The sequence below is a fragment of the Anomalospiza imberbis genome, chromosome 5 (genome assembly GCF_031753505.1).
Source record: "Anomalospiza imberbis isolate Cuckoo-Finch-1a 21T00152 chromosome 5, ASM3175350v1, whole genome shotgun sequence".
Classification (NCBI taxonomy): domain Eukaryota; kingdom Metazoa; phylum Chordata; class Aves; order Passeriformes; family Viduidae; genus Anomalospiza; species Anomalospiza imberbis.
In genome coordinates this window covers 39465304-39490884 of record NC_089685.1, presented here as the reverse complement: position 1 = coordinate 39490884, position 25581 = coordinate 39465304, and the positions used below count along the sequence as shown (strand labels likewise).

The following is a 25581-nucleotide window of genomic DNA, read 5'->3' as shown; positions in this document are numbered from 1 at the left end:
TGCCTCTATCACTGTAAATGCCACAATCTGGGGCTGACTTTGATACACAGGCAGTTCAGGAACTTGACCAAGCCTTTTCAGCCCTTGCTGGCCAGTGCAGCAGAGCAGATGCTGCAGCTGTGACCATGACTGCTGTTCACAAAGCATGCTCTCTATAGGGCAGCCAGACCACCACATCTCCTGGCTTTTGAAGGTCATGATTTGTCTGCTCTGCTGACCACAGTCTTGGACACCGAACAACACACTTGAGCAAGCCGAAGAAGTGGAAAGTAGGATTGCAGCATTATTGCTGACGGAGGCTGCTGGGAAGAGCAGAGCTGGAAGAGTCTGATGCACTTCTGCAGTACTGGGAGTTTTGCAGTATGGCTGTTCTGTCGTGGCTATGGAATGAGAGTCCAAAATTAGCAGAAAACTAACAGCTCTGACAGACATGTAGATGTGGCACTGAGGGACATGGCTTAGTGGTGGACTTGCAGTGCTGAGTTAACAGTTGGAATTGCTGCTCTTAAAAGTATTTTTCAGCCTAAATGATTCTATGACTCTATGACAAAAGACAAATTCATGTGCTTAATGAATTTTTGCACATTAGAAGAATCATCTGAGAGCATGTGGCTAATACAGTTGCAAAAAAAGTAAAATCTTTGTCTAAAATAGGGAAACAAACCAGGAAACATTTAAAAACACGTTAGTTTTCAAATCAGGTGAGTTTTATGAACTTTATCCTGGGACAGCCAAGAAGGGACTGAAGTGACCTCAGAACTATTACTCATTGTCACTGAGAAGTTCTCAAAGAGAATATGTCAGACAGACAGCAGATATGTATCTTTTATTATAGAACAGACAGTTCGGATCCAATGCACTGAAAAAAATTAAAAAATAAATAATTTAAAACCACTTAAAGCAAATGAGTAATAATCAACACAAATTCATCAAGAATAAATCACAAGTCAGTCTACTTTACTTGTAACGAGGGTAAAAGGATTCAAGACAGAGAAAAACAACTGGTTCTCATATATTTTGATTTCATAAAGATTTTTGATAACATTTCCCATAATAAATTTATAAGCAAATTTAGGAAACAAGCTTCAGATAAAAGTACCTTGAAGTCAGTGAAAACTATTAGAATGACCATAACCAGAGAGTGATTCCTAATGGGTCTGAGCAACTGGAATGACCTGCTGACTGGAGGTCCATTACTGAATGCAGTATTTTCATTAAGAATTCTGACAATAGAACAGAAACCACATTTGCTAAGTCTGCAAATGTGCAATGGGAAGGCATTGCCAGAACTTAAAATAACTTTCAGAAACTGGAGCATTACTTAGAGAAGAAATTTGAAATGCTGTGCAGAAGAGCAGAAGGGACTAGGCTCAGGCAGAAATAATCAGCTGTTCAGGATGGGGAGCACCAAATGACAGTCTGGAAGATAGGGCAGATCATAAGCTGAGTGAGAGTCCCAATTGTGCTACTGCAAAAAAAAAACCAAAAAAAACCAATCACCATTCTGTGACATGTATGGGAGAGTAGCCTGCAAAGTGCAGGAAGTAATCCTTCAACTCTGGCAGAGGAAAAGCTCTAGCTGGAATACTGCATCCATTTTCGGGCATCAGATTTCAAAGAAAGAAATGAACTGTCTGAAAAAAGCCCTGAGAGGGAAAATAGATCAGAGATCTAGAAAACATGACCTATGAAGAAGGACTCAGAGAACTGGAACTGATCAGGCTAAATGAGACAAAATTGAGAGTGGGGATAATAACAGTTTTACAAGGCTATCACCAAGAAGTAGGGAACAGTTTGTTCACTGTGTCTGTAGTGGATAGGGCAAGAACTAATGGGCTTGAATTGTAGCAAAAAAAACCACCAGTCAGCCAAAAACTTGAAGAAACATTTTCTCTTAGAGGTTAATTAAGGACTGGCAAGGTTGTCAGTCTCCATCACAGGAAGCTTTTAGAAGGAATGATGCATAATTCTAACTCTGCTTTAAAACAAGATATCAGAAAAAACTTTTGTAGTATTTCAGTCATATTTTTTAACTTAGAAAGTACATTTTCCCAACTGCAAAGGCAAGGTTGAGTAGCTTATCGGGCAGTACTAATGTGGACTAACAATAATTTTTTTGGTCTTCTTGTTATTTTACTTCCTGTGAAGCTGTGCAAATATTTTAGAGTTCTTTTTGTTTTTCTCTTCCCCTCTAAACAGTCAAACCAACTAAAATATACCAGTCATGAAATAAACAAAATAGTTTGTTTAACCTCTGCCCTATAAGCTTTTCATTTCAACTGAGTATTAATAGGGTTTTAGTATAATGGATTTTTGAAATTACTGGCTATTTGGCATTAAAATACAAAGATCTATATTTGGAAAAATGTGATCTTGAAATCTTTCTGCTTTTGCTTCCTTTATGTTCTCCATTTTTCAAGATGAAACATTCAAATTAAAAGAAAACAAGCTGTGACATGTTTGGCAAATAAAAAGTGGATCAAAATGTCTCTTGCACACTGCAATACTCAAGTATGTGCTTTTCCATTCCTTCTCTGCCTATTACACATTCTGATGGAACACATCCTGCTGTCATGGATAGACTAGGTACTATTCCAAACTGTGCCTCAGATAACAGTTTGGTGAGCAAACCAATTCAATGCAGCAGCTCAGCTGGAAAAGAGAGAAAGTGTCCATTGAAAAGCACTGGTAGAGAAGGGCATGAAAAGGGTAACTGGTAGCCAGCCATGTGGTCAATTTATTGGAAGACAACTAAAATCCAGATAGCATTGGCTTTGTCTGAAACTGCAATAGCTTTCCACCTGCCTTTGCCTGCCACAACTTCAGCTCTCCTTCCAAGGTGAAGTAGGAGTAATTTACTCTTGGTATTTTTGAAGAAGAATTGTACTTCCACATGCAAAGCAAACCCATTCAGCCACTGAAGTTGTCCAAGCAACTGTTCTCTCTGTTGTCACTCACTTGTGTATCAAAAAATATTCTTCATATAAATGCACTGAACTTTTTTCTTACATTTTGATGTTGATATTATGAACATAAAAAAACTCAAATATATACATTTATCTTAATAATGACTCTGCACTCCAAGATCTAGCTTATGTTACTGACACTGAAGTGACCTTCATTTCATTTTGGCCAGTATCTCTTCCCTGATACAGCTACTCTGTCTTCTGGTCTTTATCAGATTGCCAACAAAAGGACCCTGTCTCTTTGCACTGTGATGGTGATGCAAGCTTTATTTTAAACTGATTTCTTTGTGGATTGACATGGTCACAAACAGTGGGAATAAACAAGAGGACCTGGCAAGGTCTCCAGTGACCTAATTGTAACAATACTATATAGGTATACCATATATACCATAAATACCATATGGTGGAGATGGCACTAAACATGAGCCATAGGGCTGACTGATCTGCTGTGAACCCGGTGAGACTGTCACAGAGCTCTGAGAGCATGTGAGATAACACACACCTGAGCACACTCACCTTGGGCTGCAGTCCCACAGGCATGCTGACAGAACACAGGCTGAAAAGAAAATATTCAGGCACAAGGTGTGGGGCAATTACTGATACCACACTTCACGTTTCTTTAAAGAGGATTTTTTTCAGCGCTGTATCCTTTCCTAGGCTAAGAGTACTTTCACTGAATGAAAGTCTCTTTTACTGTCCAATGCTGCACATGTCCTCCAGAGAAGAGACAGCCTAAGGATGCTATTCCACAGTTTGGTAGATGCAATTCCTCTTTGCTAACTCAAAGGGACTGCTTCTCCCTGCACTGACTGCACAATTCCATGCTGCCTCTCTCTACTTGTACCAGCACTATCAGGAACACTAATGCGAGTACAAGAAAACTGCAAGGCAAGATTTCTAGCAGAGCAGTGTCTTAGATCAGTTCAAAACATTTGGGAGAACATACCAAACAGGAAATCTTACAACTTTTCCAAGACTAGGGTAGTTAAAAATAACTTAATTTTATATACTGTAAAATAATGTAAAACTGATAATGAAGTTACTGAGAGATTTATTTAGAACTTTGTTTAAAATGCATTTCAAATTAATGGAATCTATATTATTTATAATTATACCTAATTGAGATACAAGTCACATCTCTTTCACACTCCTTGTCAGAGTAAAATGCTACAGTACCATAACTGGGGTAGTATTTGTCTATGTGAAAAACAGTTATGCTTAAAAACAGCATTATGTGCTACACTTTATAGAGTGCTATGCAAGTGTTACCTGAGCTGTCATTTAGTACTTCCCTAACTAACAAAGGAAACAGGAAGTCTGTGAGATGAAATTCCTTCTGTCCAAGAAAACAGCAAAGAAAGTCAACTCTTTAACAACTGTAAAATGCATTAAGTGTGTAAATCCATGTAGTACCTTCATTTTTTGACTGCTTTGACTGTCTCAGTTAATTGCTGTTTCAGGATTCAGGGGAAAGTGGAGAGCATTGTTTTGGCTTTGGCTCCATGTTTGTCCAATGGCTGAACACAATAAAATCTACCAAATTACAAATATTCTTAGCAATACCAACCAGTTTCAGATATTCACTGTCATTTCAAGATATCTACAGACACTGGCTGTGGGGTAGACATTAAGATCGTAAGAAATCTCAGGCTAAAAAGTCCCTCTCTTCCCCATTTCTTGCAAAAATTCTTGTTAATTCCCAGTATAGGTACATATATTCAGGTTAGTTCATGTCTTAATGTATTACACAATTCCACTACTGACAGTTTCCCAGTCTCAAGTGAATGTTTTTCCAACTCTTTTTAAAGCAAGAGAAAATTAAGGCACACAGCAAGCTTCATGTTATCTCCCTTCATTGGAAAACTGCATTTTATGATATCCCACTAGTCACTGCTGAGGAAAATTTACAAGTCAAGGACAGTCTACAGTAAGCTACGAATAACCCACATATCAAATGTAAAAAAACCCCAAACTTGTCTGATAAAAAAAAGCAATTAGCAAAAAAAAAAATTATTTTTGCACAAATTCTGATTTCAGTATTGTCTACCAGTTTTAATACTCAAAATTAAATAGTCTGGAGTTTGCAAAAGCACCAAGTCAATAGATGCCAAAGGCTGTCAGACACATATCCAGGCCTTAGCTTTGTGAACACATTCTCCATTTAATCACCTTAAGCTAGCCCCTATGAAAGATCTTTTGCTAATCTACCCAAGTAAGAACAGGACACCAGGAAACCTAAAGAGTTTTGAATTTTCTTTCTGAATCACTCTAGAAATACATATATACTTATATGAGGACTTTTTGTCTTGGCAATGCTATTTGTAGCACTTACTGCCTTAAGCAGCAATCAGATCTGTTCATAAAGAGGCTTCATTTTAAATGCATTTGCAAAGCAGCTACAAACAGCTGAAACATGTTCTGAGCTGAAGAGAAGGAACTGCACTTGCTGCTTGAAAGCAAAAAGGCTAACAAGTATCAGAGGGGCCAGCTACTCTAGGAGAGAGGACAGGGATGAATGCTCCATTCTCCCAAAAGAGAGTTCCCCATTCACGTTAATTAGGTAAAATGGTGAACAAAAGGAAAAAGAAACCTTGTGATAGAATTTCTCCAAAATATATGTGACCCTTAATGCTCTGTCTGTACAACACAGAGTCTATAGGAACAGAGTGAACTATGACAAAGAAAACAATCAGGAACAAAATACTGCTTTAGTATGTATCCAGACCAATTATTGCAGCCCTATGCAGGGACCCCTAGATATGGCCCTCTACAAGCACAAAGGAGCAGCCTCACTTTCACAAGCCTTTGTCCTCATGGGGCACTTCAGCCACACCAGTATCTCTTGGGGGGACAACAAAGCAGGGCATAAGCAACCCAGGAGGTTCCTGGAATGCTTGGGTGAGAACTTCCTTCCCATGAGATAGGGGAGCCAATGCTCTCAAATCTCACCAACAAGGAATGCCTAGTGGGGAATATGAAGCTCAAGGGGAAGCCCTGGCTGCAGTGACCATGAAATGGTAGAATTCAAGGTCCTTGGGGCAGCGAGGAGAGCACACAGTAAACTCATTATCCTGGACTTCAGGAGACCAGCTTGACAGCGTACCACGGCATAGAGCCCTAGAGGGAAAAGAGGCCCATGAAGGTCTATGGTTAATACTCCAAGCTTAAAGAGGAAGTCAGGCAAAAATGCCATGAGGTCAGCAGGTAGGAACAATGATCTTCTGGCCAAACTAAACAACAAAAAGGAAGGCTATCATGAACGGAAGCAAGAACAGATAGCCGGGGAGGAATACAGAGATATTGTCCAAGCACCTAGGGATCAGGTTAGGAAAGATAAAGCTCTCATAGAATTAAACTTGACTGACATCAAGAACAACAAGAAAAGCTTCTAAAGGTACATATGTGCACTCTCTACAACAGGAGGCTGGTTACACTGCTTACGGAGAATGCTGAGATACTCAACAATATTTTTGACTGAGTCTTCACCAGCAAGTGTTTCAGCCACACCACCAGAGCTGCAGAAGACAAAAGCAGGGACTGACTAAATGAAGAACGGCTCACTGTAGGAGAAGATCAGGCTCAAGAACATCTTAGGAGCCTAAAGATGCACAAGTCCATAGGACCTGACAAGATACGTCTGTAGGTCCTGAAGGAACTGGCAGATAAGTTGCTAAGACACTATCCAACTTATTTGAGAAGTCATGTCAGCCTAGTAAAGTTCCCATGGAAAAAGGGGAACATAATCCATAACTCATTTTCCAAAAGGAAAAAACCTGAAGGCCTGGGGAACGACAGGTCAGTCAGTCTTGCCTCAATGCCTAAGATCATGCATCAGATCCTCCTGAAAACTATGCTAAGACACATAGAAAATAAAGAGGCGATTGGTGACAGCCAACATGGTCATTAATGGCCAATTGTGCCTTCAAATCTGGTGGCCTTCTATGAAGTGGTCACAGCATTGGTCAATAAGGAAAGAGCAACTGACAACATTACCTGGACTTCTGCAAAACATTTCACATTATCCCACATGACATCCTTGTCTCTAAACTGGAGACCACTCAGTGGACAAGGAATTTAGTGAATGGCCACACTAAAAGAGCTGTGGCCAGCAGGCTAAGAGCAGGGCTGCGCAGCCTGGAGAAATGAAGGCTCCAAGGAGACCTCAAAGCACCTTCCAGTACGTAAAGGGGACCTACAAGAGAGCTGGAGAAGGACTTTTCACAAAGGCATGTAGTGACAGGACAAGGGGAAATGCCTTTAAAATGAGTAAGGACAGGTTTAGATTACATAAGAAAGAAATTCTTCACTATGGGGGTGGTGAGACATAGCACAGGTTGTGCAGAGCAGCTGTGAATGCCCCATCTCTGGCAATGTTCACAGCCAGGCTGGATGGGGCTCTCAGCAACCTGGCCTAGTGAAAGGTGTCCCTGACCACAGCAGGGGGGTTGGAACTAGATGATCATTAACATCCCTTCTATGATTTTATGATCCATGGCCCAGAAAGCAATTAGATTAATTCTGAAGCTATAAGCAATATAGCCACGCCTGTGAACCAGCATGCTCACACTAAAAGATCTTTCCCTGCCCTTACATAATGAGAATGTTTTGTCAGAAATTCAGTAGTCATGGTTTATACCTCATTTTTACTACTAAGGTGAAGAGATTTGTGAAGGGAATGGTCCTGTACTGAGGCAGAAAAAAGGTTTTCGCTTACATCTAGGTGTTTAACTGACAGGACTAAAAAGAAACACCATGAATGGAGGAAATTATTTTTGTTCATTTAATAGGAAACTTCAGTCCTTGAAGAATAATTCTTAATAATGAGTGGTGCTAGGTTATTGATAAATGCCTTTTTTTTTTTGTAGAAAAACTGTTTTACTATGTTGTCTCACTCTAACTCATTTCTGATTGAGATTCTTTTCATAAAGAGTCTAATTCTTGCTTCACATAAGCAAAAGCTTCACATCTATTTCACAAAGGGAAGACAGAGAGGGGTTTCTTCACATGAATTATTGTCAGGATTCAAGAACTTATCTTTACTTAAAATCAACATCCAAAAAAACCTTAGTATTTGGATGATTTACCTGATGAGTCTTCATCAGTGTAATATTTAGCAAAAGGCACACACTTACAAAAATGAGTATCAAGGCAGGTTAGGTGTTTTATATACTTGCACCCTTTATCCTGCCTCCACAATTGTCCTGACTGGAAAATGACTGGATTGCCCCAGAGCTACCTTTTGATCAGAAACAGAAGTATTGGTGTGTATAAAGGAAGCAGCTGTGAGGCTTATCATGAACCAGTAAGTTTGGAAGAGTGTTTACATCCCACAGTACAGATTCAGCTTCAGTGATAAAAACCATGCAAGATTTTACCATACATGACAAGCTACCAAACCCTGGCAGGGATTCCTAGAAACAGTACCTCTACTCCTCTATTTTCCTTTCCAGTACTTTTATTATCATACAGAGATGAAATTCTTTTTAATATTCTGATAAGCTTAGTAAAAGACTGCAGACTCACAGTTTCTTAACTTCTGTATTTTAGAAAATATCTTTGCACATGTGAAACAGAGACCCATATGGAAACAATTTTTTCTCATAGTTCTCTGGTTGTATTCCACAATATGACTAAGTTTTAGCTGCTTTTTAAGTATAATCTAAATATATTTATGCATTAAGACAGTGATTGCCTCCCTTTTTTTTTTTGTGAATAACAAGGATATTTTGGATTATTCTGGAAGTATGTTTCATACATGCTTGCTCCCACCTTATATTCTTCCTAATGCATCAGTTTTTGTCCACTGCCAGAGACAAAGTAGACATTTGGTCTATGCAGTACAGCTGCTCTTTTGTTCATTTCTAAATAGAGCTAAAAAAACAAATTCCACATAAATTTATCTTTGATTTTGTTGTCTTTCACAGCAAATGTTTAGACTTCATCACATTTCTAGCTATGTAAGTATTTTTTTTCTGAAGAGAGGCATTTAACATATTCTCCAATATTGTGTAGATACAGTGCTGACTCCACCATGAAAACTGCAGGGTCAGAACCACTGTTAAGGGAGCAGTAACAACTTTCCTCTCAGTAGTATCAAAACAGTACTGGTCTTGTGCTGCTGCAGATTTTAATATAGCTGGGAAATAAAAAATAATATTGTTTACATCAGCATAAAATCCAGTCTTCAGTATGCAGCCAGCTGCACATAAAATGAGGAGAAACATGAGCAAAAGTAAGCATTTATTTGAATCAGGTCTTTAGCAACCACATAAATGTGCCACTTGAAGCAGTGTTGACAGACATCTTTGTCTCAGGGCAACTTGCATTTGTCCAGACCCTTAGCAAAAGGCAACATATCTAAAATCAGACTTCTTGACACAAACTTTCTATGCTTACTGGTTAAAAAAAACCACAGTGAACAAATCTGTACTAGCAGAGTTCAATCAATGATCCTGTGAACTGATTATTACACAAACAGTCCACTATTGCTTTTGGGTGACTGTATACACATGAAGAAAGACATATTTTTATTTCTATCTGGGGTGAATGCAAGTTGTTAGTGCCTATTCATACAGAAAACCAAACAGGTAACTACATTCTCTAGATGTGATCTGCTAACTACAGAATTAAATATAATCCTTTTAAAATATAGCACACTTGAGGCATAAGTCCTTTTTTAATGGTGTCAGGATGATTCCAATGTCATTTGAATTTACTTGCTCATTTGGTTTTGCCTATTTCTCCTAACTCATGTGCCTGGCAAATTTTAAGTGATTTGACGTTTTGACTACAGGTTTTAAACACTACCAAAGACTGCAACAACATTTACCTTAAATATTTTACATGCTTGCCACTCCCACTTTTCCTTTGATTGTACTTAATTTTAACAACCTGTCTAGTATTCTCTAGTGTCTCCTTTGCACAACTTGCTCTCACAACATGGTTGTGATCTTCACACAGTCATATTTCATGCCTAATGCTATGTTGCCATCTGTTGACCAACTGAGCAGTTGTAGGACTAAGACTAAGACAAGATACTCAAGAACACAAATAAAATCTCAAAATTATTTTTGAATCTCTATTTTTAAATATAGATTTTTAAATCTTTATTTAATCTCTCTATTTTTAAATCTCTATATTTACTTCTTTTTCTGTATCCAACAAAGTGATTTAAAATCTTCATCTGTTTCCTTAACATTTACTAATTTAAAGGTATTAAGTCTTCAAATATAATATTCATATAGCAATATACGACATAAATCAACTCAATGGCTCAAACATTGCATTGTGGTGCTGACTTGAGAACTTACATGGATATAACAATTTCATATAGTCACTAATTAGTGACTCACCTTTGAATCATCAAGTTCCAGCTTTTTCAGAGACCGTCTGACATAATCTATGAAGGAGGATGATTTGGAGAAGGTTTTTCCAACATGTCGATCACTGCAAATACAGTATTGAAGTGTAGGCTTTTATCTATCCAACAAAAAATTCAAATATTTTTATCAGGAGAAATAAATCAGTTGGATGGCTACTACTGCCAAGTTAGTAACAACTTTCCTTTTTCTCCCTTCCACTTAAAACAATCTAGCTAATACTTGAAGTAACTTCTAGACACAGCAACGGTCTAATTGTATTATGGTTATAATACAGTTATAATTTTACCTAAAATTTTGAGAGGTAGTTGGAGTTTCTTTTTAATTTCTTCACTAATATTTTTATTTCCTTATATGAATGACAAAATTATTATTTCCAATGACAGACATTTCCTTCTATACTTCTATATTACTTCCATAATCTACCACGATGCTGCTGTAATTTATTTAACAGCAACAACTGGACTGAGCAAATGCCAGTTTTGCTTGTTACCTGGTGTTCTTATCCTTTCAATTTTTATTTCACTAAATGGTGCCAGAATTCTGTCCTGTTCACAACTCAACAGCTTGCATTTCAAGCCAGAAAAAAAGTGTGTTGTTTCAAAAAAATATGCTAAAATAATGCACAAAAACTTAAAAAAACATAGAGGAAGAATGAATCCTAGCAGACCACTCATATTTGTTCTTTTCTCTATGATTAAAATATCTTGGAGAAACAACACACAAAGTTTTTTTTAGTCTGAATTCACTTTCTTGACTGAGTCTAACATTATTTCTCTTCTAGATGTGCAGAGTAGGAGTTAAATATTCAGGTACAGAATTTTCAGCTACTGAATTACTTAACAAGAAATATACTCTCCCCACACCCTCCCAGTGAAAAACTGAATGGAAGTATCTTAGTTTAAAACTTTTCTCCCTCTTAATTCTTAGTAAAACCTATCTCCTTATCTAAAACCCAGAACGAACATCTGAAGTCAACAGAAAGATTTGAAAAGATTTCACTCAGTGGCAATTCTAATGCTGTTTTGCTGTCAAGGACCCTCACTCATTGAGAATAATTTCTGCTGTCATATTTAATATTCAAATGCACCTAAACATTTAGGCTGATGCAGCCTGAGAATCAGTTAATGATTATGTTGTTACATCATTCCTACAAAGATGGGCATTTAACATCTTGCTCAGAAAAAAAAAAAATGGGGATGAGACAGGTCTTTCCACGGTAGCCATTGTGTTCATTACAGACATATAATCTTAAATACTTCCTCCAAATTCTACTACCTTCAAACATTGAAAAATCTACCTTCACAGTTTTTCTTTTATTTGCAATTTAGCAGCCATGACTTTTTGTGTGATATTCTATGCAATTTTAAAATAAAGAAGCATTTATTTTTTCTGGAATTTGACCTTCTGAAAGGTAAACCATCTGACTCTACATCCAGCAAAAGTTTTAAGGGTATTTGCATTAGCATTTATTTTAGATCAGGAGTATACTTCTAAAGTGAATTTTCTGGTTTTCCCCACCTCTCATGCCTTGGCCCACACCGTGAAATAGTATCAGAGCTCAAAAAGAGGTTCTTTTCAAACTAAATTAAACTGAAAGGTGTGCTTCTGGATGTGCTCCAAGTGCTAACAGGCATACATCCCAGAGAATAAGAGAAAATCTAATCCAACTGCAAACACAGAAGAGTATAATGTAGATGTCAGGTCCTCAGTAGCAGCTCTCCAAATCCCAATCCTACAAGGAAGCAGCATTTTCCAGTGTAGGCACAGGCAGTGAGTAGCTCTTTAGAGTCATGATGGCCATCGAGCTGTCAGCAGTTTTTCTCAGGACAAACAGAAATGCCTTTTTCCACCTGCAGTATCAAAGCTGACAGGACCTCTGCATGACAGGGTAGCCAAGGACTGCATTGACTTTTCAGTGCGTTTGCTGAGTATTCTCAGGTGAAGATGTGCTCTTTACCCATGTACCCAGTACCAAAGAGGGCCTATTTCAGCTACAGGTAAAGGAAGGACAATACATTCGTGATGTGGATTGAGGATGAGCAAATCTATCTTGCATTTTAATACTGATGTGTATATACAACCTGGTAAGACTGATTCCAACACCCTTCTGCTTCCCAAAACATATGTTCTCTACAGCACAGATGTGAAAGAGAATCAGATCAGTCTTTGGTGGGTATTCTGTGAATTCAAAGCTTCCTACCTTTTGGTGACGCCATAAATTTCTTCTACAATAACCTGAAGAACAGCTCGATAAAACAATGATTCTGTTGGCAGCTGCAAAAAATTTTACAATGGCAAGGATTTAAAATTGGCGCTGAAATTAAGATCAGAGTAACAAAACCAGTATTGGCTTCCCTAACTATTTATTGAGTTGTACACTTTACGATCAGTCATACCAGACTTAAGAGGACAATTTACTAATGTTCTTGCATCCAGTTAAAATTATGTTTTTAAGTCAGCTTCTAATATAACCATAAATGGAAGAAAGAAAAAAAATAAACCCAGACTCTCTTGATGGAAAGAAAGACAACAGACAAAAACACACTGTTCGTGATCTGAATTCTAATATATGAAAAAAACAACAATTATCTAAGTTGTTTTGAAGACAAAAGAAGTAATTACCTAGCTGAATCATCTGCGGTCAGACTGTAGTCTGAACCATGCAGAAAGTACTATGCTAAAAAAAAATACTAAGAATTTCATGTATTTGTCTATGGAAAATATGTTTGCATAAAACCAGTTAATGATTGCCAATTAAAAATACACAGAAAAAGACTGCTGGGGTCAGTGGGCTTATTGAATATGGAAAGAAATCTCTCAGCCTGGCCTTTTAAGTACTTGCATAGTTGGTGTCCACCATTCCTTCAGGATAACTGCACAACAATAAATCAAAATATTCACAGGGAAAAAATATACATTTTTTAATGTGTAATATTTTAATTCTCCACTTGGATTAAAAATGAGAATGATGATGTTTCTAACAGGTTCAAGCTTTTGTCATAAAAATGTCTATTTTTACATTAGTTGATAAAACATTGGGATAGAGTGATCCAAACCAGGGATATCAGAAGGACATTTGCACTGAATTTACGCATTAGGTGAAAGATAGCAAAGGAAGTTAGGAAGGGTAGTTTAATGCCTTAAATTTTAAGCTCTGCTTTTTTTTTTCAGACTCTTAATTGTCAAAAGAAAACAGATTCACTAAGTACAAGCACAGCAATAAAAATGTTATTTCATGATGACACATGCTATCTATCAGGATTTGACATAGCGTAGGCCAGTATTTCAGATTCCAGATATGCAGAAGTTCAATGAAAGGCCATGGATTAAGAACATTCAAGGGGGAAAACCACATTTTATCTTAGAATGGCTAAAATAAATAGTATTACTTACCATTTGGCCAACTGCAACTCTCTCCAAAGCCTTTAAGAGTCAAGGAATTAAATTGCTGATATGTTTATTCTTTATCATAACATTTTATAAACACATTGTATAAAAGTCAGAGGAGATGACATTTTAAAAGATTAATGGTGTGACACAACATGAGCTTGCACACTTTTAAGTGCTAATACCTTTAGGCACTCATAAGCAGCTACTCCTGTTATTTTGGTTTATTTATAGGAGAAGCAATGACATCCAACTGTGCGGAAATATATACATGGAAAATTTGCTTGTTTTGCTTTCTATTGCACAAGAATTTCAGAGGATTACTTTCTGTGGAAGTGCTAAAAGCAAAGGCATTTTTATTAAATCTATTTCTACTGAAATACAAGTAATTCACTTTGCATATTTAATTATTTAAAAGTAAATACTAGTTCAATGGACAATATTAGTTTTAATCACTAGTACTCAGATAAATTGAACTGCTGATATACAGGCAAATGAAGTAACTTCAGATAGACTGCAGTTTAAAATACTGAGCATTATTTTTCACTGGAGTCTTCATACTACAAATGCTGAAGTAGATGTGAGACTACTTGATTTTTATGATGCATCATGACAAAGAACAACAAATAATTAGAAGCATGTAATATTCTTTCACAGTTGAAAAGATAGTGTGTCTAAAAAAATTTTCTCAAGAGAGTTTTAAAGATCATAGTAGAAATGAAGACAAAACCTCAGTATCTGATTATCTGATACTACATCCAATTAGGTAGCAAACCAAAAATGCCTCATCATTTACAGATTATTATCACCTTTAGTCCCAAACTTCACTACAGTAAATAAGACTGCGTGTTACACAATCACCCACTCCTCCTTCTCCTTGTTATAGAACTGATCTTGTATTTCACACTTTGACACTAATCTTGTATTTCAAACACAGTCCACATAGTTGCAGTTCCTCCATCCATGGCTTTGGCCAACTATCAGGTTTGCCTTCTGCTGCGTATGCTCTCACAGCAGCATCTATCTGCTGCTGCTGAGGAGATGGACATGGGTTCCAAGATATATTGTAAGGCTCTGAAGCTGGAACTCTTGCCCAACACCTCTGGCCCTTGCCAAATCAACCAATTTAAACTCTGAGCGTCATGCTCAGCAGACTTTCTGCTAACCAGCCATTAAGCCAAGAAATGTGGGTGCTTAGTGGCTCTGTGGTGGCTCCCTTGTACATCCTACATGGCAAAGAAAATCCTAGTAATGAAAAATGCATATAGACAATTACAAACATAACAGGAGACGTATCTAGTTACACAGGAGAACTCTCTGCCTTTTGTAAATATTCAAACAAGAAGTTTTTAATTGCCAGATTTCTGTGATTTGTGAGAAATCTAAAATAGATATATTCAGCATGATCAGTACTCTCTTGAGGGTCATTTGCTTATAAAATTTATCTTCCTACCACTGTTGAAAAACAGCCTAACCTTTTTCTTTCCAAAAGAAATGGAATAGGAAACAGCTAATGTGTCAGCTGAGGAAGGACTGGTATTGTATGACACTGACAAGAAAAAGAGAAAAGGCAAATCCCTTTAGAAAGCACTTTTCTTCCGCTGAGTTTTACAGCTACATCTCTAAAATGAACAATTCTTTTCTTTTACTTTGCCAAGGCTAACACATTTAAGCCTCATGGATCCTAAACAACTGTCCTCCTATATTTTCTCCTGACAGCATTTAATTATCACGGTAGTTCAAGTTTACATAACCTCAATACATTAGTCCACACTGAGTCTTTAGTCTATAGTCTTCTCTGCAATGGAGGTATAGAGCTAGCAGCAGAGCCTAGCCAGAACCTGATGTGATTTATCTGGATACCATAAAATAAAAATTAATAGAGGGACGGAATAGTGGTCTTTTAACTGAAACAGTGGTCAAATTTTCAGTACCTATCTGTTTTTTCAAATTAGACAACAGCTCATCATCCTATCTTGATGAGGCTAAGTCTTTGAAAGTACTTCATCTCTTGGTGGAACGTTAAAAAGATGTTTCCAGACTCTTAAGCTACATGGAATTTTAAAGCTCCTCTTATTTTTTTGAATAGGCAGGGTTGTTCAGGTTTTAAACAGCTAGAACATTCAATATTATGAATCATGAGGGCATTGAGGGAGTTACTGACTGCAATCCTTCTACAATTACCTTGTTTCTCGCTAAGTCCTTGGCTAAGAACTATTATCCTGAGGGGTTACCTTGTTTAGGTTTCAGCAAAGTTTTGGCTTTTCTGTCCACTCTTAAAATAAATTTCTATCAATACTCATTTTTTCATGCCTTCAGCAAGTATAAATATATAAAGCTGGAAGGTCAATACTATTTTTTTTATATATAATTCATCATGCTTACAACATTAATGATGTTATCCTGTAGATTCTTGGATTGAAGTCATGGCTTCAGGATCAGACGCCAAAAACAATGAATCCTGTAACATCTGGAAAAAGCTCTCATAGAAAAAGAAAGGAAGGGGAATCATACCAAGCATGCTGACATCCTAGCATTGCGACCACAGCACCAGCCTTTGTCCTTCAAGTACTGGCACATGGGAAATCCCCAGACTTGGTTGTGGCATTCTGCAATATGGAGAAAAAAAAAGGCACAGCTTTTCCTCTTACAGAATACACAATGGATTGAGCAAGATGAACAGTAGGTAATGTAGTAGAAGCACTTAACTGTTTTCACACAGTACCAAAACTTGTGGTGGCGCTACAAAAAACATGTTTTCCTATAACAGATGTTTTTTGTTTATGCTGAATTTCTGGTAATTTCACATTTTCCAAAACAATTTTAAGTGAGTGTCCTTTACAAAAATCCACTGAAAAAACAGTCAAAGGGACAAGAGAAAAGTTTGCAAATACTCATGGCAACCTACACCATGCCATGAATCACAAGATGTTGGCAAAGCTGTCATTCCATGCAGCAGGGCTTCAGTACCACTTCTCACTGTCTTCTTATTCTATCCCAAACATCTTTCACACAGAACAATATGTATTTGTTTATTCCAATTCTGAAACAACATTCTGCTGTAAGGCAGAATGTTTGTTTTCCAGAAAAGAGCAGCTGCAAAGGCTCTTGCTGTTTCTTCAAAACACCAAGAAGTATTTGCATCACAATCTGTGCTCAGTTTCAGTATCATTTGTATTTTGAATAACAAGGCAATTATTCATGTTTAACACTAATGCAAGTGTGGGAAAACTAGTACAGAGATTACTTTATAGATGTTCTTAATAGTCACATCAAACTCCAAATGTTTAGAGTTTTCTTTAACACATTGTCAGCTGATTTTTAGAACAGTGAATAAGATTTACTGCTTTCTTAAAAAAAACCCCACAAATTGGCTGAGATCCTGGCTTTTTAGCACAGGAAGGTGACTGGGGCATATTTCAGAATAAATCACATAATGGGGTTAAAAAGAGGGGACAACAGAAAATTTACCAACAGTTGGAGATATAAGCCGAATTCACTCCATAAAAGTTAAGCAAAGAAAAATAAAGGCAACTATAAAGAACCCTCCCTACAACTCATGGAAGGGAGGGAAAGCCTTTGGCTTTCTGGCAGAAGTGCCCAGTCTCAGCTCACCACTAGAGACTAACAGCAAGGAGGCAAGAAACCTCTGCAGGCAACATCACACTTTGCTCCCCTTTTAACTCTGAGGAATATCAGAGGCTCTTAGGGGCCAAATACTGGTTTGAGAACCATGATTTAAAAATAGGATTTTAATTATTAGCATTATTAGCAGAAGGAGAAAGAAGATTTTTTAGAAATAAAGATAAAATTTGACCAAACAGATTGCAAGTGGTTTCAGCACTAGGAATGTAGTAAGAATTTATAAGTGCCTCATGACAAGCTCTAAAATATTAATTAACTTCAAGTCTAATTATGGAGTACATGGAATATATGGATATTTCTGCTGCAGGAATGGCAGTAAGAACTTATTGAATGCAAGAAAACAGTGACTGACATGGTTCCTATTGTATACTTCTCATTAATATGTCTTTCTAATATCACTGTTAAAATATTTCAAAATAAAAATTTGCAAACTGAGTTAGAAAGATTAAATCCTTGATCTTTTCAAGCAAATCCCTCCCAATTTATACCCTGTCCTCTAGGCAAACTAATCATTCATTCAAGTTAAAGTTACTACACTGTCATCTACAATCTCAATATCAGTGCACTGTATTCATGCATAATTCAGATAATCTTTGGAAAAGATTATCAGTCAAAGCACCATCTTCATTTAAATTATTGAAACTGTAAAGTAGGAGAAAAAGAGAGGGAAACTAATGATTAAATTAGAAAGAAAGTTTTCCTATATATCAAAAGTTGACTATACATCTACAGTATTGCTTTAAGTTCTATTCATCTTTTCACATCCAGTCTGCTCTTAAGCACACTGTAAGATTTTTTAGGATTAATATATTGCTATAATGTTCATATATTTACAAGCTACATTTAAAAAAAACTAGAAACTCTTTTAATGCCTGCAACTTAATATACTATATCATATAGCTATACTTAATATCATATAGCTCACTAAATATCTTACTGTGCTTCTATCTAACAACACAACAGCTGTTCTAAACTCTATAAATCTCAAAAAATATTCAAGAAACATTTAAAGTATATTTTAAGTATTCCATGGAACATTTCACAGGAAACAGCTCAAGTGTCCAACAGCACATGAAGCACTCATGTTATAATTCACTACAGAGTAGCCAATCAGAGTTCCTTCTATGAACAGTTAATAAAATGGGAAATTTTACGTAATCATTCAATGAGCTGAACTGAAGCTATACTGGTGTTTAATATCAGAAGATATTAGTTAAATAGCAAGGACTTTACCTCTAACCCAACTCATAAAAAAGACTGAATCACATATTTAATAAAATGCTGCAAATATCGCAACAAAACATCAGCATTTTTTAATTGGTATGGTATTTATTAAAAAATATAAGGCAATACAAGTAAGATAAAGGTAAAATACTTTTCACAGTTGCTAACTCTGTATGTGTACAAATGATGACAAGGAAGTTCAGAAGAATGAATTTCACATTGCACATCTTATATTACTCAATGTGGATGTGCACAAATGATGACAAGGAAGTTCAAGAGAATGGGACAAGCTTCTCCAACACCTTTAATATTAGGCTGTCCACAGATTTTCACCTCTAAGAATAATACTACAATTTTTTGTGTGCTAATATTAAAATTTTACTTCACAAAGCTTTACAGTAAAATATGGTCTTTATAAAACAACAGGACCAACAATCTTTAACGTTACTGGGAAAAATAAGCCTGACTTAAGTTCCATGGGATGAGCCAGAACAGAAAGGTGTGGAGGCAGAAATGTTGGTGCAGCGTCACGTTCCTCTTGGCATGCTTTTTCCAGCCCTGGTGTCCCTGGAGCTGTAGGCTTTGTGGGGATCTCTTAATCCCAACCCTAAACCTAATGGCTGCTTTTGGCTGATTATGTAATTCAATGGATTGAAATGGCATTTTTTCTTCTGAGATTTTTCAGTGGAAATGAATCTTTATTACCCTCCTCATTTTTCTTCACATACACCCTATTTTGCTTCTTTGTATATATTGTGAACTACATCAAAGTGGTACTAAAACACAAATAACCTTTTTCAGATCCTCCACAGCCCCTGTCTTTTACAACATTGTAAATTTTCAGTCTACTTCTTTTATTCCAAACAAAATAGATAACTACTAAACTGCCTTTTTCCTTCACAGGAAAGACTAAATATTCCTTGGCCATGTAATTCACTGTTCCTTAAATTTGTATTTTTCAGAAAAGTCTCCTGAACAAGCAGGATTTTGCTGGGGGAAGCAGAGGGTAGTGGGGAAGAAAAATGCTCTCTAGTTCCAGGAAACAGAATCAGCTGTCACCAAAATAATTTCCAAAACCCAAACCTAGAGTGTGTTTTAATTATGTGCATTAAAACTTTGGCATTCTCAATTCTAACCTCATACTTTCTACACACTGAGAAAAATACAAATGTAAGATGGTTTCAGGTTTTAATATATTCTTGCTACATTAATTAATGAAAAATACCATCATAACTTCAATAGGTAATACTTTCATTTAACATCTGTAAAGCTTACCTTGTTAGTGTTTTTTCAAGTTTCATATTTTTTTTCAGAATCAATTTTTATAGAAAACATCTGGGGTTTAGTGACTAGTTAGCTGTGTCACAAATACATGAAAGGGTTCCCTATGCAGCAATATCTAAAGATGCCTTGGGAAGGAAATTAAGCTTTTTGATCTGTTGCTTGGAAGTGTTTTCCTGGGTTGCCATGGTATCAGTGGTAGCTATTTTAAGACATTGGCTGTGGAATATCTTTTAAAATATACCTAGGCTACACATAAATCATCTGTACTCTAATACCCTGAAACAGTGAGTAATCTTTTATATTTGAGTGGAACAGATACAAAGCCATAATGTTTGTGTAACTAATCCTTTAGAAAATTCAGTTTTGTAGTATTTGTCCTTTGAATCCACCTTACTCAAGGCTTTCCCATGTTTCACAAGTCTGATAAAATTCTGTATGTGAATTTTGACTACCTTTTGCAACCCTTTTGGTTCCCTTAATTATGTTCAATAGCTTTTAATAGTCAAAGTTCATTCTGCAAAAGCTTTGCTGACTTCTTTCAGAGTGCCTTATTAAGAAGCTACTTTCCACAGCTTCCTGGAGGGCATTAGAACTTCTCTACTCAGCAGCAACCTGACTTTGGAAATCCTTACACAATCTGGAATTAATGTTTTGTCTTACTTAAGCCAACCTCAAAAAGAGCTCCTATCTGATAGCTATCACTGAAAGTATCTATACAACTACACCTATCTCTTATTTCAAACTGCAGAATGAAAAAATATGCTGAATTGGAAGGGACCCAAAGGATCATCAAGATCACCTCTTAGCCCTGCACAGCACCATCCCCAAGAATCACACCAGGTGCTTGAGTGTTGCTCAAACACTTCTTGAACTCTGTCAGGCTTAGTGCTGTGACCACATGCGTTGAGGACTGCACATGATCCAAAGTGTTAAAACTTCCCCCAGCAGGGGAGGTACCTGGGCATTTCCACCTGAACCTGAGCCTGTATTAACCCTTGAAGTGTTTGTTTCATGGCTTCTCCCACCCCTGATGGATCAAGACTGTGACCATCACTTCAACCAATGGACATCTGAAGTGCAAAGTGCTCCTGAAGTGCAAAAATAATGGGTGGTGACATCTTTCCTATCTGCTAGCTACTCTTATAATTTCTTTCTCTTCCTTGTATATTTTCTTCAGTGATATTTTCATGCGTTTATAATGTCATATTACTATAGATAACCAAAATGGCTACATTTCTATTGCAACAAAAATGTTCTAAAATATATATACCTCCACACACACACACACACACACTTATATATACACCTGTCATTCATTTCACTCTATTCCGCCCCGAGGGATATATTAAAAAGAATCTCAGTTATCCCATCTCTGTGGTGGGTCTTAGCAGTAGCTCCAGAGCAAGAGCAACATTCATGTGTTTTTTTCCCCAAAACAGAGGATATAATACTGGAGAATTTCACTGGTTTCTAGACTGGTACTGATGTATTTGGTGGTATGGAGGATGGAAATAAGAGAATCAGAACACAGAAACCCAAATTCCTTTTCAAGGAAAGTAAAATCTTTCTTAAAATATGTTAAATTTTCAGTTCTCTGTTTAGGGATAATCATGGACCAGCTGGTACATTGCCCCAAAAATCTGTTAGCTGAATATAAGACAAAACAGCTCCCAAAAATCCTAAGAATACCTCCTGAACAGAGACAAAGAGTTTGTTTTAACCTAAAAATCATTAGTAAAGTGATTTTTTTCCCAGAAAAACTGACATAATGGCTCACTATGTAAATAGGTTTATGTAAAATGTCTCTGATAAATAGTAAAATCCTTTCTAGTCTGATGTAATTGACTACCCAATGCAGTAACGGAGAAGAAAACCCCCAAAGGAATCAATTATACTAATGTCTATGTATATTTTATCCATACAAGAATCTCTACATAAACAGACAATTCTCCTTAGAGAGAGCCAAAGTAAAACTACTTAGAATTTTCCAAGAACTGTCATATTATTTCTTATTAACTGAAACTTAGAATTTTGTACTGCTTATAACAGCAGTAAAATTTAAAGACAGGTGTTAAAAGACACTGGCTTCAACTTTTTAAAAGTGAGTTGAAATTTGATGTTACACAGCAATTCTTGGTTGTTTTAGCTACTAATAAATCAAATCAAAGGCTTTCATGATCTTAACAGTTCAAAATTATTCCCAACATAATTGGAAATATGGTCCCATTACAAAAATTTCCAGATGAATTCAGCTTATTCAAAGACACATAGAAGGACACTGTATACTGATTGTATTTTTATTTAAGATTGTGACTGCTAGCACCTACTTTCATCAGAAATGCTCACAAAGTATTCACAGCAGGTCCAACAGCAAACTGAATCAGCCAATCTTGCAATATCTGTACTATTTTTACAGTATGTGAGAAATGTAATGCATTATTCCCTGAAGTCATGTCAGAAACAAAAAAAAAAATCCCAAACTTGTGACAACCAAGGTAATTCAGCAGTCCAACAAAAGCAACATAGTAACACTTTGTTGATATTTTGTCAACTCAACACTCAGACTTATAAACGCTATGTTAGGCATCATAACAGGTAAATTTTATTCCTATGAGTAGCAGTTAATTCCAGTTAATATGAAGTGAAAAAGTAATTTTTCACGGGCCTCAAACAAGACTGATCTTGGTATTAAATCTTAAGTGCCAAAGAACATACTGTCCAGCCATACCAAGTTATGGCAACCAGAAGTCCATTGCAGCTCCTCTGTGATCTGGCTCCTCTGCTTCAGCTGTGCTTATGAGAACAACCCTCTGAATTTACATTAAAGAAAGAGCAAAGATGGAAAATGTGCTACTATGGGGGCAAGAGCTTTGAGGTGGACTTGCCACAACCTTGACTTTAAGGGTGCACTCCTCAAGAAAACATAAAAGCTTTTAAAGAGGACAAATGACATTTTAAAAACAGATTTTGAAAAACTTTGAGGCTACTCAGTCAATGCTTTATAACAGAACTTCCCACTGTGTCCTTGCAGGCAAGCCCTTGCTTACCAGACTGATTTCAAATGAGTAAGTAATTTCCTGTATTGCAGCAAATTTTGCTTCTTAAGAAGATCTGTCATTGTAGAGATGTAGCTCTAAACCTGCCTCCTAATATGCAAACTAGTCTCTCCATACAAAGCATCCACATGTGTCTGCCATCTCTGATGCCTAGAGCAGCCAGTAGCTTTCCTAAGTTCAGTGTCAGAGCCTGGGCCAGCAAAGGACTATCTACAGCACAGATTATATTGGCTGAAGTACCCCACAGGCCAACCAGAAATACACAACTGCATGTGGCCAGATGGGATGCATTTCAGGACCACGTAACTCACTGGTGCCACATGAAGACCATACTCTGTCATCTCTGACAGGTCATATCCATCCTGATTACAGGAAACAGATGAAAACCACACTCATCTTCACCTGAATAAGCTCAGATAGCCTCAACAAGTTTATGGAACAAATTTTCCTGAAAACCATACCCAGGCCCATGAAGAGTAAGAAGGTTGACACTAGCTGGCAGGAATTCATCAGGCACTGACAAACTAATGCCTTCTGTAAGGCAGTGACTGGCTCCATGAACTAGGGGACAGCAGAGTCATAGTTTATCTTGATTTTATTAAGTCTTTCAGCAAGGTTTCCTTAGTATCTTTATAGACAAAATGGAAAGATATGACTCAGACAGGTACATTCTAAAATAGGTAGAAAATTGACAGTAATCTGAAGCTTGACAGTGAAGCCTGCAGATTAAGGGATGTGATTATTCTCCCTTTTTAGCACTTGTGAGAGTATCTGGAGTGTTTCTTTGGGCTCGTCAGCCCACCAGAATGACTGAAATGAACTTATTGGTGGCAAGAGCACTAAAGGGCTTCAGAGAAGGTCAAGAAGGGATCTAACTGCTGCTTTCCTAAAGGAAAGACAACAAAAAGGATTAAGCTGGACTATTCTTGGCAGTGCAAAATAAAAAAGACAATAGATAATACACAATAGCTGCAAACCCTGAATGGATATGAAGGAAAGAAATTCATGGTGAGGGCAAACATTGAAATGGGCTACTGAATCACTGTCCTTGGAGATATTCAAAACATGAATGGACAAGACCCTGACTGAAATTATCTAAGCTGGCCCTGCTTTGTGCCATAGTCTGGTCTAGATGACCTTCAGAAGTTACTTACTACTTAAATGCTATGATTTGGTCCATTCTGGTAGCAGTACTAAAATCCACTTGCTTCCAACAGGTGCAAGAAGAGTTCATTTACTGCTTGAATTGTTGGACTGATACCATCTGATAAGTGACAGAGGCCCCAAGCATCCTCCAGAATGCTTTGTCAGTTTGAAGTCCATGCATAGGAAATGCAGACACAAGATACAGTCTGAATCCTTTCCCATTTTCCATTTGAAGAAATCTTAACTCTTAGATATTGTCAGTCCTTGTTCTCTTAGCCCTTCACTGCACATTTAAGAACAAGCCATATGGTAGATGACTTAGTAGGGGAATGCAATAGCATTATACATTTTAGAATATGCACTCTCATAGTAATAGTAAAAAAAAAAAAAATTATTTTGAGCATTACTAGGACAATATATATATTATTTCCCAAAAAAAGTATACTGTAATTTCCTTTTGTTCTGTCCAAATGTTCTCCTCTGAGAATAATTTTGTCCTTCAAGCAGAGTAAAATCAATCCAACACACAATTTGATTTCATTTCCATACTGCTATGAAACTGCAGTATCTCTTCTAACCATGCACATATATCTGTTTGTTTGAACTTTGAAAAGGTTATCACACCTGATCCTTTGGGGGTGTCTGAGTTTATGCACTGGTCTGCAAAAAGTAATCCTATACTGCTAGTACAGAAAGCCATGTCCTCTTTGCAATAATAAGAAACAACCAAATGTTTCAGACACTCAGAGTTAATGAGAAGTACCTGAAAAGTTTTTAATTTCTTAAAACTCTGATGTAAAAGTAATTGTATATTTTTTCTCTATCTGCATTTCTGTAGCACAGAAATTTCAACTGCATTTTCTTTTCCCTTGCTTTTGGAGTGAGCTGAAGAATTTTGAAATTACTAAGACTAATACACCGAAAAAACTCTTAAAACAGTTGCAGAGTTAATTAAAAACAACATGAAAAGATTATTAAAGCAAGAAGAGCTAGCATGTGTCACGGTCAGTGTGCCGTGACTACTTAAGCAGCTAACTCTTAAAGAGCAATACCTGGGTCCCACATGCCTTCATATCTGTGAAATTCCCTGAAAGAACTGGAGTAAACCTTGCCAAGCCACCCCTTTCTCAGATTTACTGATATGATGATCAGGTCGTAGCATTTCAGCAGATGGTGATTTAGACACCTCAGCTATGTACCACTTGTCTCAGGAAAGCCAGTTCCTTAAATATTTTTCATTATACACAGTTTCAAGTAAAAATACCAACTTTCTCTCAAAAATGAAACCCCCTCCCTCCCATTTGTAGGAAAATTTGCTTATATTCTGAATCCTCAAATAACTTTCATGTTATCTTCCCAAGAAAAACTCATATATGTACTGCTTCATGATGGGCAAAGACTGGCACAGCACCCAGATGACTGTTTTTTTGAGTATTGCCTTACATTACAAAATCTTAATTCTGCTCATTGTTGTATATTTATAACTTAATA

The 25581-nt window shown here is 36.8% G+C and overlaps 1 protein-coding gene across 4 annotated transcripts in view; it reads right to left on the bottom strand.

The window, feature by feature from the left end:
- METTL25 (methyltransferase like 25) overlaps positions 1-25581 on the bottom strand; it is a 46631-nt gene that overhangs the window by 2923 nt on the left and 18127 nt on the right. The window contains exons 6-10 of one of the 4 annotated variants that reach the window (XM_068190326.1): positions 16250-16344; positions 13742-13771; positions 12549-12622; positions 10319-10412; positions 9843-9957 (exon numbers count right to left, since the gene is read on the bottom strand). In XM_068190326.1, the coding sequence (XP_068046427.1) occupies positions 9946-9957; positions 10319-10412; positions 12549-12622; positions 13742-13771; positions 16250-16344 (305 nt within the window). In that variant the 3' untranslated portion in view covers positions 9843-9945. The other 3 variants (XM_068190324.1, XM_068190325.1, XM_068190327.1) reach the window with 3 other exon arrangements.